We start from the raw sequence: 12937 nt of genomic DNA, 5'->3' as shown, positions 1-12937 counted from the left end.
TCGAGCCGCTTCTCCTCCACATCGAGAGGAGCCAGATGAGGTGGCTTGGGCATCTGATTCGGATGCCTCCTGAACGCCTCCCTGGTGAGGTGTTCCGGGCATGTCCCACCGGGAGGAGACCCCGAGGAAGACCCAGGACACGCTGGAGAGACTATGTCACCCAGCTGGCCTGGGAACGCCTCGGGATCCCCCGGGGAGAGCTGGAAGAAGTAGCTAGGGAGAGGGAAGTCTGGGCTTCCCTGCTAAAGCTGTTGCCCCCGCGACCCGGCCCCGGATAAGCGGTAGAAGATGGATGGATGGATGGATGGACAAACAATAACATGAGGGGAAACAGACGAAAAATAATTGGGATCGAAATGGATTTTGTCGTGGCGTATGACGTCACACATAGAAGTAGGTAACACTACAGTCACGGAAGCTAACATAACGTTGTTTTGACGCTTTGTTCACACCACATATTCATATATATAATATATATATATATATATATATATAATATATATATATATATATATAGAGAGAGAGAGAGAGAGAGAGAGAGAGAGAGAGAGAGAGAGAGAGAGAGAGAGAGAGAGAGAGAGAGAGTGAGAGTAGACATATTCATTGAAGTGTGCAGCAGCATCATTGTTCTTACCTCACACAGTTCGTACATGATGGTGAGTGAGTGAGCCGTCTAAATGCAGCGAGGAGACGAAGTTAACTGTCGCGGAGACTTGTGGGTACACTCACTTGCGAGCTGTTTCAGTTTACAACTTTATTTTTATATCACTTGAAGGAAATGTTCTGATATAAATCAGTCATGTAGAATTTAGCTTTAAAACACAGCAGTATTTGTCGTTTAATACAAAAAAAAAAAAACGTCAACACATTTTTGACGAATAACTAATAATAATAATAATATAATTATTTTTTTCCGGGCATGGGATTGACTTACAGTTGCACGAGTTGTGATTGTTTATTGACGTGTAAGTCATATGTAAAACATTGAATAATAAATTAATTATGATATAAACTAAAAATACATTAAAAAAGAATATTTGCTTTAAGATAATTTTGAATAAAATGTTAAAATACAAAAGAAATCGAGAAAATAGAAATAAACACATTGGATTTTTTACTATTCATTTTATGGAAAATTGCTAATTTTATTCATGATAATTTTCATGTATAACATTAAGTTTGTTTGATTAAGATCAAACAATATTAATTTAAGAAAAAGTATATTTCATTATTTATTAAACTGACCTGAATTTAAATATACATTTTGTAATACATTTTCTTTTCTATCCAAAACAGTAAATCCTTTGAGAAATCTCCTCCCGGACAAACACATCAATGATCTGCCCACATGATGTTTGATTGACATGTAATTTCAGGGACAAACTGGGGCACAAACCAAGACGTGATTAAAAACAAAACAACATACCGGTATATTTAATGCAAAACTATCACCTCTTCCCCCTGTTTTCTCCGCAATGCAATGCTGGTGTTTCTAATTTAAGTCCCTTCTTGTTTCTTCTCCTTCCGCGAGATGGTTTTCTTCTAGACAAGATGGAGACGGCGCCTCCAAGCGTGGCCTTGAAGCTTCAGGTCAGTGCTCTTATTTGGCCCCTGTGAGGAGGAAGAATTGCTTTCGGCTCCGCTGAGGACAAGCCCGCCGACCACGGGGGGATTGGATGGTTGGCGGGACGTGGCGCCAGCCAATCAGGAGGGCCATCGATCAATTCTCCTTAATCTCACAGCTGGTGAGCACATCCTCTGTCGCGCCAATCTCACAACTCTGCAGCGCTGACAACAAATTGGATGACTTCCAGAAGACGGGAATCTCCATTGAAAAGGGTGCGGCCAAATCAAGATTGTAGTAGCGCCTCTTCTGTCCATTGCAAAATGGCTTTTTAGGAAAATTCTGTCCCCAATGCCTGTTTCGCTTAGTAACATGGAATTTGGTAAACAACTATCATGAATAGAAGCACAAAACAGTCTCAAAAAACAAGACAAAAGTAATGTGACATTTTGGTTTGAAACGACCATTATACCATTATAGGGTCATCATCCAAGGATTTTCCAAAGCCAAATTTTGAATTATTCTTGAGATTGTTACAAAATTGGAAGCATGGACACTAGACAGATGAATGATGCCAACTTGCAAAACATTGGGGTTTTCACCATTACTTGTGAGCGGAGCGTGGTGGCAAATTTTGATAACTCATCTTTTCTTCAGACGGCCCGGTAGTCCAGTGGTTAGCACGTCGGCTTCACAGTGCAGAGGTACCGGGTTCGATTCCAGCTCCGGCCTCCCTGTGTGGAGTTTGCATGTTCTCCCCGGGCCTGCGTGGGTTTTCTCCGGGTGCTCCGGTTTCCTCCCACATTCCAAAAAAACATGCGTGGCAGGCTGAATGAACACTCTAAATTGTCCCTAGGTGTGAGTGTGAGCGTGGTTGGTTGTTCGTCTCTGTGTGCCCTGCGATTGGCAATCGATTCAGGGTGTCCCCTGCCTACTGCCCGGAGACAGCTGGGATAGGCTTCAGCACCCCCCGCGACCCTTGTGAGGATCAAGCGGTTCGGAAGATGAATGAATGAATGAATGAATCTTTTCTTCACTTGCACATAAGAATTGCAGAATTACCTTACGGGCAAATTCAGCCCTCAAAGACAGTTTCACTTGGCAACGTGATATTCGGTAGACATTATGGATGGGTGAGTGCCGTTATAAGTCCAACACCGGCCGTATTTCAAGGTATCGAGGACGCACTAATTCCTGAAATCAGGAATTGAAGTGTGTGTGTGTGTGTGTGTGTGTGGATATTGATTCAGTGTGTGGCAAAAACAACAGTATAGTATTCCCCCCAACACACGCACGACAGGCAGCTGCTTCGAGATGAGCTCACTAAACATCTTCTATATTTGTCTTTGCCCTTTGTTTTCCCCCCCGACAGAGGACACGACCAGATGGCCAAAAGCTTTTTCTATTTCCACTGGCGGCCAATTAGCGCGCTAACCTCAGCTCACCTTTAATGTCAGCCACAGACGGCTCTTAGTGCAATTAGCCTAATAGTACCCCCACGTCTGTGAATAGGCCGCCATGTTAAGCCGGGGCCGTCTTTGCAGTAGTGGGGAGTTAAAAAGCACCTAACTACTTCAGTAGATTTTTTTTTTCAGGTATCTGTACTTTTCTTGAGTATTTTCCTGAAGACTTTTTACTTGTTCCACTTAGGTATGAAGGTGTATGTTCTTCTTATTTCTTTTCTGTTTTGGCGAATGACAAAAATGGCTTCTCTGAAATATTTGAAGTCAGTGGTGTCAAACTCATTTTTGTCTTGGGGCACTTTGGAGTTACGTCTTCCCCCAGAGTACCATTCTATGACAGTTGAGACCACAAACATTTTTAATCGTCTCATTGTATTATTTTTACACAACAAATGAATGGATTACTAATTTTGAAATCAGTCAACTATATTGCTTTGTTCAATTATTGTTGAACTGAGTGTAAACAGGATAACTAAATGATTGCAAAATCTCATTTATTATTTATTACACATGACAATTTGAGGGCGGCCCGGTGATCCAGTGGTTAGCGCGTTGACCGCACAATGCAGAGGCACCGGGTTCAATTCCAGCTCCGGCCTCCCCAGCGTAGGTTTTCCCCGGGCACTCCGGTTTCCTCCCGCATTCCAAAAACCTGCATGGCATGCTGATTGAACACTCGAAATTGTCCCGAGGTGTGAGTGTCAGCGCGGATGGTTGTTCGTTCCTGTGTTCCCTGTGATTGGCTGGCAACCGGTTCAGGGCAACCCCACCTACTGCCCGAAGACAGCTGGGATAGGCTCCAGCATGCCCCGTGACCCTTCTGAGGATAAAGCGGATAAGAAAATGGATGGATGGATGGATGAAAATCTGACATTTCGGTGCACATTTTTAGCAAGGATCATGCAAGTTGACACGTAATTTGCTTTCACAGGCCGCATAAAATGATGTGGCGGGCCGGATCTGCCCCCGGGCCTTAAGTTTGACACCTGTGCTTTAAGTACTGTACAATATTTGCACTTTGTTTCACCACTGCTTGGACATTATTTGACCTACTGTGCATTTCAGAGTTAAATGACTGACCACAAATACAACAGTATACACTGATACAATAGCAACGGGAAACAATATACAAGCTTGTAAACCGCCAATCGTTTACTTTACTTACAGAGTGTTGTCGGCTGTTGTCTTGCCGGCTTTGCGCGTTGGCTAGCGTTCATGCACGTCAAAATAATGATGCGCCATCCATTTGTCACGGCCAGGGTGATTACCGGGAGAAACTATTTAATTAGGCGCATTAATAATGGAACTAATTAGCTCCCGTGTGGGCCGCAAACGATGATGAGGGGGGCCGGTGTGAGGGGGAACTGGAGCTCGGCTTGCACCTCATCAGCTGATTAATTAGCGCGCCGATGCTTGAGCGCCTTGACGTCCTACATGCGATCAGATGAGAGGCCGCATAATGAGAGTACAGTGGGTCGATGGTGCTGGTTAATTAGTGCGACCTGATCCGGGGGCCATGTTGTTTACGCCGCGGCGTCTAATGAGCTCGACCGAGAGGCTGCGTGGCATTCGTCTGACGTGAAAAATCATTGTCATGTTCCAGTAATCTATCTGCAGGGGCTAATAATGCGCTCAATGGTAACGATAAGTAATGAACTCAGCACACGTTGTCCTATTTAGAGTCTTGACTCATGAATAAAACGAACCGTAGCACGCCTGCGAGTCCCTTGGCTGAACGGGAAACCAAGTTGCTTTATTTAAAAGGTCATGTACATTTGATGTGTGAAGTGTGGCAGACACAGTGTCCCATCACATCCAGCAGATGGCGCTGTGTTGAAAAAGGACAGCCACTAACAGTACGATATTGTATTATTTTGCTCGTGATTCAATTCTCCCTGTACTCAATCAAGACACTCATAGTGGGCGTGGCAGATAGTTGTCTATTTTTTTATTGGTCCTGGTGGTCACAGCCCATTGGATTCTGCCTCGCAACACATGGCAAAGGCGGCACTGCGTGGCGTCTACTCGATCAGTGCACTCTCAGCGGTGAGATTTGACTACATACCAGGGGCTGAGTGGCCATCGGGAATTATGTTAATTTACCCAAATGACGACTGTATTTCCTAGACGGTCCTGGGAATCACCATTTTTTATTTAAATGATTATGAGGTTTCTATTTTAACCCGTTTTTAATCATGTTTCGGTTTAAATGTAGTTAAAAAAAATAGAACTCACATTTATGATTATTATCATTCGATTTTCCTTATTTAGTGGTGCACATGAGGTCGTTTGTATGGTTCGGGCCAGACTGCGCTTGTTTTTTGCACAGAATGATCGAGTGATTCTTGTTTTACTTGTCTTCTAACTCGTTATTTTGACGTTTTCTCCCAAATTTTTAAGGTCCTTGCATCCCCTTTAATCTCCCCGCATAGGAGATACACCAGCTTTCCACTGCATACACCCCCTCAAAATAAACACCACCAACAAGTCATCAAACACGGTCAAGTGGTATTCAGGTTTTGAAGATTCTACCAGACTACTCTGACACTCGAGCATCCTAAGGAGAGCACCCAACCAAACTCTGGGGCACAACGAACTTCGTTTGCTTCGTCCAAACAACAAACCCTTGTTCGATTGTGTTGTTTGTTTGGCCTGCACAAAATATGCAATCCTTGTCCTTGCATTATCAGAAAATTCAATATCAATCTTTAAAAACAAAATATCCTTTTGGAAACTTTTGGAATCCCTGCACTCCCTTCAGAATCTTGACCCAATCGGTGCACCCCTTTTCTCCTGCACACACACACGCGCGCACACACACACACAGACACACACACACACACACACACACGCACACACACACACACACACACACACTACACGATACAAACACTACAGTTGCTATTCCACCGGTCAGTTTTTTTGCATGACGCCGATTGTGCCTCCAGCAGGCCAACAGTTGATTCGTCTGTGGAGCGCGGCGTTGATGCCAGGGCGTCCCGGAGATAATTGCTGTCCTTGGAGTTGAATAAGCTCATTCTAAAGCACCTCAGGCCGTGGCAGTCCTAGTGTGTGACTGCGTATTGAATAATTGATTCAGGGAGGGGGGGGGGGTAGGGGTGGTATACTATCAGAGCTGAGCATAATGACTTCATATAATTAGACAGAGAGAGAGAGAGAGAGAGAGAGAGAGAGAGAGAGAGAGAGAGAGAGAGAGAGAGAGAGAGAGAGAGAGAGTTAAAGTTCTAGAGGGGGTGGAGGATGGATGCATTTGCACAAAGCGACAGCCTCCGCGGATGAAGCAGGAATGCTTGAGCACTGACATCAGCTCAGATAAGACGGAGGAGGTGGAGGAGGGGAGCCTGAGGGCTGCCGGTGGTCTCCCCTGAAAAAAAAACAAAAACAAAACCAAACAGCAGTGGACGCGTGCCGCTTTGCCTCCGATTGAAGCTACTTTCATGCGTGACAAACTTTTTTTTTGGCAGGGGGAGGATTGATTGGTTCCTGGGAGAGCCCAGAGTGGAGACTTTGTAGTGCTTGGAGGGAAGGATGTTGCTGGACAAGGAGGACAGTGAGTCATGATCTCTTTATGCTCATTTGGTAAAGGCGAGCGTGGTCGGCACCGCATGCGAGTTGATGGTGTTCATTACTGAATGAATTACAGCCTTCGATGTCTTTATGGGAGTTCTGTCTGTCATATTAAACTGTGATGTGTGAGTGAGAAGGATTTGTCTTGGATTATAATGACACCCGAAATACTTGACACTAATCCATGAACACAACTGAAACAGAGCTACTAAAAATAGAGCACTTTGGATTATTGTTAGACCACCCGCAGCCTTTCGGCACCTGAAATTAACCCTTTCATGGTGATAACGTGGCAAGAGGTCCACTGGCGTAACCGCTGTCCCTGAAAGGGTGAATCGAGCGTAACATTGAGCACTAAAATTATTTTAACTCGAGAACTATCATCAATCAAATTTCTAAAGTCCAATTGCCTATAATGGAAATTTAGTTCCACAAAAGTGGAAACTCCAGTCAAATCAAAACTGTGTCAATTTGTCATCATTTTTTGTGATGTTCTACCAGGGATGACAAAGCAGGACGATTGATTGCTGAATCAGAAACAAAACATAACAAAACTTGGGAAAGCTCGTCCTGGTTACTCAGTACTGCTAAGCTTTAAAAACGTTGCAGTACCACAGGAAACCGCTGAAGGGCCGTGACATGGGCAGCTAGCTAGCTAGCTAGCTAAAATCGTAGAGGAAACCAAGGCTACGTTGTGTTATTTGGGTTTGGTCACATGTTTCTTTTTTTCTTCTTTCTTCTTTCTACCTACATTCTTGTTGCTGGAGGCTGTAAATTTCCCCATTGTGGGTCAAATAAAGGATATCTTATCTTATCTTATGTTTGTCAAGTAGAGACGCAATGCCGGAAAGTATCATGTACTCTCTGTCTTAGCTACTCAGTGCTATTTATTCTTTAGCAAACATCCGAAGTTAAAAATTTGTAGAATTTGGGAGGTCCTGGCAAAATCTAAAAGCACAAAACTTTGGTGATGAATTATTGCAATTTGCTCATGGGTTCTGGCTGCTCAGTACAATATGAACGGGGACCGTTCGATGTCAATCAACCAATGAAAAGCTGTGTGTCGTATCTAAACTGTCCCGCAAAACCTGCTGGTGGTACCAAAACTTTCAAAAAGTGAGCCTGAGCCTTTCACTGCCTCCTGTTCTCGAGGTGTGTCCCTGGTGTCCCTCCAGTCCAGAGAGAAGGCTCGAGCCTGTGCCGGGTGCAACGGGAAGATCAGGGACCGCTTCATGCTCCAGGCGCTGGACCGCTACTGGCACGAGGACTGTCTCAAGTGTGCCTGCTGCGACTGCCGGCTGGGCCGGGTGGGCTCCACCCTCTACACCCGAGCAAACCTCATCCTCTGCCGTCGGGACTACCTTCGGTAACATTTTCAAACTTTGTCCTTTTTTGGAAGCATTAATAGCCTCTGCTATGGCAGTCAAACTTGAGCTCAAGCGCACCCCGTTTCCACTGATCATCCTCCGGAGGTTTTCTTATCTTAATTGGAGCCCACTCGTTATGAATTCAGTTGATCAGACGCAAATTTAAAAGGCACACACCTATCTTTGTAAGGTTCTGCTGTTGACAATGTCAGTCAGAACACAAACCAAACTTGTCGTCAAAGGAACATTTTGAGTCTGGACCAAGCCAGAGGAAATGACACTGAAATAAGTCAAAACTTAAGAGTAGTACGTTAGGGTGTTGAGACCAAATGAAGAGTAAGATTTTGATGAGTCCAGGCCAAATCTTTGACATATTGAGACCACATCAAGACCAAGACTCTGAAGGAGTTGACACAAGGGCACTATTTTGGTGAATGGTGCAGGTAGGCCGTGACTCGTATTCTAAATCTGCGCGGAGACTGGGTGTTGGTAATTTTGCAGATGGAGCGTTGTGGGTGTGAACACATAGTTGACTTCATTCGGCAGAACTATTATTCCCTTTAAATGTTGTCTATTCAAATTTCACGTGGATTCATCTCTGTGTGTTAATAGCAACATTTTGTCTTCATTTGGATCATGGGTTAGTTGACTTTAAGGCAGGATAAACCCTGGACTGGTCGCCAATCACAGGGCACAAGAAGATAAGCAACGGACTGATGGTTAGTCAGCGGTCTGAGGGTAACCCGAACCCTAATCTTAACCAATTGCATACTGATGGACAATTGAGCAGTTTTCAATTAAGTAAACATGAACCTTTTTTGGAATGGATTAAGAAAATCCATTCAAAAAAGGTCTCCAGGCTAGTGTCCAGATTAGAACACAAAACCTAACGAATGTGAGGAAGATGCACCAAGCACTTGCACAGCATTCTGCCACATGCAAAAAAACAACAACACAGAATCAATTTTCTCTAGGTTTTAGAACCAAATAAATACGCTACCCTCGACGCTACCACTTTAAGAATCATAAAGCCATCGCTAATCATGATAGCAAGTTTAGCACTATCTATTATGGGATGGTGGTTGTTTCCCGGACGACTCCGCTGAGATTTCTTTGGGGAAATAACGAGCTCAGCGGTCAGCTGCACACCTCCTGATTCGCCGAGCTCATGTGCTGTCGGGCCTGGCGTGCACTCCATCTGGATTTGCTGGCCGCTAAGTCGCTCATTAGCCGCACGCCGCACTTAGCCCAGCAAAAAAGCCCCCTTTGACGGTTAAATTGGCTCCGTCGCCTCCTGCTTTCCTCGTCATGGGCCCGGCCCGGAGTCCTTTGAAGAGCAGGATTAGAACCATGTGATTTCTTTTAATTGGGCCATTAGCGAAGAATTAGCATTGAGTTGCATAGCCTCATTAAAAAAGGGGGCAGAGGGAACAGAGCCCACCAGGTGCCTGCTGCTCGTTAGATAAGAACATGGCGGTCATCACCGCTCTTTTTTTTGTTCCCGAGAATGGACGTTCGCTCGTTGACCTTACTGTTGCTTGCTGGGATTCTACGAGATGGCGTCTTATCTTAGTGTGTGGAGTTCATGTGTGTTTGTCTTCATGTGTAAAAGCAGCGCCGGTGACGCCACTAATGAGTCACCACAATAACATTTGAAAATGTAGTCTATAATCATGATGACCTACTTTTGTCCTCTCTTTGGCAGTTCAAAACTTGTCACATAAACAAGTCATGGTTTAGAGGAATAGCGGTTTCGGTTGTAGTTGTGGTTATTGTTACAGATTTTGGTTAAGGGTTGAGGTTAGGAGTTTGGGGTTAGGTTTGCTGGCTACGTGTAAAGGTGAGGGATTGGGTTAGGGTTAACGGTTAAAGTTAAGGACTACAGTCAAGGGCTCGGAGTTGGGATTATAAATAGATGTTGCAATTACTGGTTACGTGTTTGGGATTTGGGTTCTGGATGGGTTATGGGTTAATGGTTACAATCAAGATTTACAGTGACGTATTTGAGTTGGTATTATGGTTTAATCAAGATAGCAGTCACGGTTTAGGTAGGGATTGGGATTATTTTGATAGGTTAGGGCAGTGAGTCTCAAAGTGTGGTATGAGTGGGCTGCTCTAATGGTCCGCAAAAGAATCACCAAATTAAATATAAATACAATTTATAACACTTAAAACATGCAATACAATTGCTTGAAGCTTTGCATTCATCAATGCTTACTTTTCTTTAAACCCGTGTCACCCGTTTATGAAAAAAAACACCCTGCCCTCAAATAAACTCCCTCCCCCAGTAATACGAATCTTAAATAGATGGTTTATTAAGTGCAGAGAACTGTGATGGTTTGTGGTTGAGCAAATACGATTGTTGTGCCTTGGCAGAGGTCTGCGCTGTGGTCTATGTGTGTGTGCGACTGACTCAAAGGGATTTTTCCCGTTCAGGCTCTTTGGCGTGACGGGGAAATGCGCCGCCTGCACTAAACTGATCCCCGCCTTCGAGATGGTGATGAGGGCGCGGGACAACGTTTACCACTTGGACTGTTTCGCCTGCCAGCTCTGCCGCCATAGGTAAGATTAGCATAGCCATTAGCGTAGCAAATCAAACTTAAAGGAATTGTAATGGGGATCTGGTTAAAATCATTGTTATGTCAGGATTTAGGCTGTGTATCCACTGATTTACAAGTACCTAAGTGTTCTTCTGAATAACAAACTGGACTGGTCTACAAACACGGACACCCTGATTAGGAAAGGACAGAGCCAACTCTTCCTACTCAGGAAACTGAGGTCTTTTGGGGTTCAGGGGTCACCTCTTAAGACTTTCTATAACTCGGTGGTGGCCTCGGCCATCCATTATGGCATTGTCTGCTGGTCAGGCAGCATCTCAGCCCAGGACAGAAAGAGACTGGAGCGACTGGTCAGGAAGGCCAGTTCTGTCCTGGGCTGCTCCCTTGACACTCTGGAGGAGGTGGGCAACAGAAGGATGCTAACTAAGCTAAAAGCTATGATGGACAGTCCCTCCCACCCTCTCCAGCCCGCACTGACAGCACTAGGTAGCTCCTTCAGCCAGAGACTGTTACACCCGCGCTGCAAGAAGGAGAGATACCGACGCTCGTTCCTACCGACTGCTGTCAGGCTGATGAATAAAAAATAACAATCATAATAATAATTAAATGATGTGATGTGTGTGATGTGAAAAACAATTGTAAATAGCACTGCGATTTATCCATTTTTTATTTATATTGCACTTAATTGAACAGTGTTTGTTTGTTTGTTTGTTTTTTTCTTCTTTCTTCCCACATTCTTGCTACTGGAGGCTGTACATTTCCCCAGTGTGGGACAAATAAAGGATATCTTAATTAGCGTTGCTAGCATAGCCTAGCATAGATACGTGGAATGGCCATCAGGGCGGCTATCGTTCTGCATTGTGGTGACAAAAAAATAAATAAAATTCTGATTGTACTGATGTACATTACCTCCCACCATATTTGATTGTATAAAACCAAATTACCATATCATATTACAGTACAGTATTCAAAACAAACTAGTTTAGCTTTTTGTTTTTGCCCCTTCTGGGATTCTTGGATGCGTGCCTTGAACTACGGAACCCCGTTGCAGTAAACTTGAATTAATCACAAAAATTCCCCCCACCCCAATGCAGATTTTGCGTGGGCGACCGCTTCTTCCTGAAGAACAACATGATCCTGTGCCAGTTGGATTACGAAGGAGGCAATCTTAATGGCGAGGCACAGAGCCTGTCGCAGTGACAGGTAACCAAAACAGGCCATGTTATTCTTTTTTTCTGAGATTTTTTGGGGGGGGTTAGGGGGGATGCTCATTCTGAAAGAAGCACCCAAAACTCATAATATTGGAAAGTAATTTTGACCCCCCCCCAAAAAAGCAAGCATATTTAACTTTTTTTAAGTGTCCAAGACGGGCCGGGTCATTCATACAGTAGATGAGGTAAAACATATAAAAATACATGTTAGTGTATTAGATACATTTGTTAGTGTACACAGGTGTGCCTTAGGCTGCCCACAATAAAAAGCCACGAAAATATCTTCTTTTTTTTCTGAAACCCTGATTTACATTATTGTTGTTAGTTGTACGAGGCTTCTTTTATCTATAAGTGTTCACCTTCTTGCTTATTTCAGGTGAAGAGGAGGACCAGTGAGAAGCATTTTGGACCTTCTCTCTCCAGCTTGTTGTCGAACTGTTTGGAGGTCAAAAATTTGGAAAATGACAACACACAGACACAATCTAAAGGAGCAAGCACTTAAAGGACAGATCTCCAGCTTTGCGAGTCCAGTGTGGACATGTTACAAACTTCTCCTCTATTACTTCATGTGCTTTTTTTTTTAAAATAAAAAATATTTAATGGCGAACTCTCACGCAAGGAGTATCACACAAACGGACTGAAGGACAGTTTCTTCCTCATTGCGACCAAAGACACTTTTACGTGTGCTTTTTGTTGTTGTTGTTGTTTGTTTTGGTTTTCTTCTCAACTGAATGAACAACATCAATATTGTTTAATCAAGTTTGGTGTACTTCTTATTTATGTGCCGCAAAATTAACTGTTTCCATGTAAAAAAAAAAAAAAAGAAGCTGTTTTATGATTAAATGATGAGCCCATTAAACAGCCATTTTTTGTCAGAACAAAAAGGAGATGGAGCAAGAGTAAAATGACTCAAAGTGAAGTCATCTTAATTATTGGTTTATACAGAATTATTTTAACAGAGAAAACATTCTTACTTCACTACATATATAATACATTAAAGATTTTGATATTGGATCTACGATTGGTTGGCAACCAGTGTTGCCTGTGTTTTTTCTTGTTATAATGATGATTATTACTGTTAGTATTATTATTATTGTCCCGTGGGGCTCATTGGAGGTTGAGCTGACGTTAGGTTTTGGCTAGGAACGCTGCACTTTGGCGCCATCTAGTGACAAAACAATGCCAT

At 43.6% G+C, this 12937-nt stretch overlaps 1 protein-coding gene across 1 annotated transcript; it reads left to right on the top strand.

Moving 5' to 3' along the window:
- Positions 1 to 6197: 6197 nt before the first annotated feature.
- Positions 6198 to 12506, top strand: LOC127597508 (rhombotin-1-like). The gene is made up of 5 exons (XM_052060588.1): positions 6198 to 6598; positions 7768 to 7981; positions 10419 to 10544; positions 11635 to 11743; positions 12128 to 12506. The coding sequence occupies exons 1-4, from the start codon at positions 6577 to 6579 to the stop codon at positions 11738 to 11740; spliced, it is 468 nt and encodes a 155-aa protein (XP_051916548.1). The 5' UTR covers positions 6198 to 6576; the 3' UTR covers positions 11741 to 11743; positions 12128 to 12506.
- Positions 12507 to 12937: the final 431 nt, after the last annotated feature.

The sequence above is a fragment of the Hippocampus zosterae genome, chromosome 3 (assembly GCF_025434085.1).
Source record: "Hippocampus zosterae strain Florida chromosome 3, ASM2543408v3, whole genome shotgun sequence".
NCBI classification, from domain to species: Eukaryota; Metazoa; Chordata; class Actinopteri; order Syngnathiformes; family Syngnathidae; genus Hippocampus; species Hippocampus zosterae.
This window is presented reverse-complemented; position numbering and strand designations above follow the sequence as displayed.

Bases quoted from the DNA above. Each gene is read 5' to 3' on its own strand.
- LOC127597508 (XM_052060588.1), top strand. From the start codon at position 6,577: ATGTTGCTGGACAAGGAGGACA. The intron at 6,599-7,767 runs GTGAGTCATGAT...CCTGTTCTCGAG, and splicing joins GTTGCTGGACAAGGAGGACA to GTGTGTCCCTGGTGTCCCTC. The intron at 7,982-10,418 runs GTAACATTTTCA...TTTCCCGTTCAG, and splicing joins TGCCGTCGGGACTACCTTCG to GCTCTTTGGCGTGACGGGGA.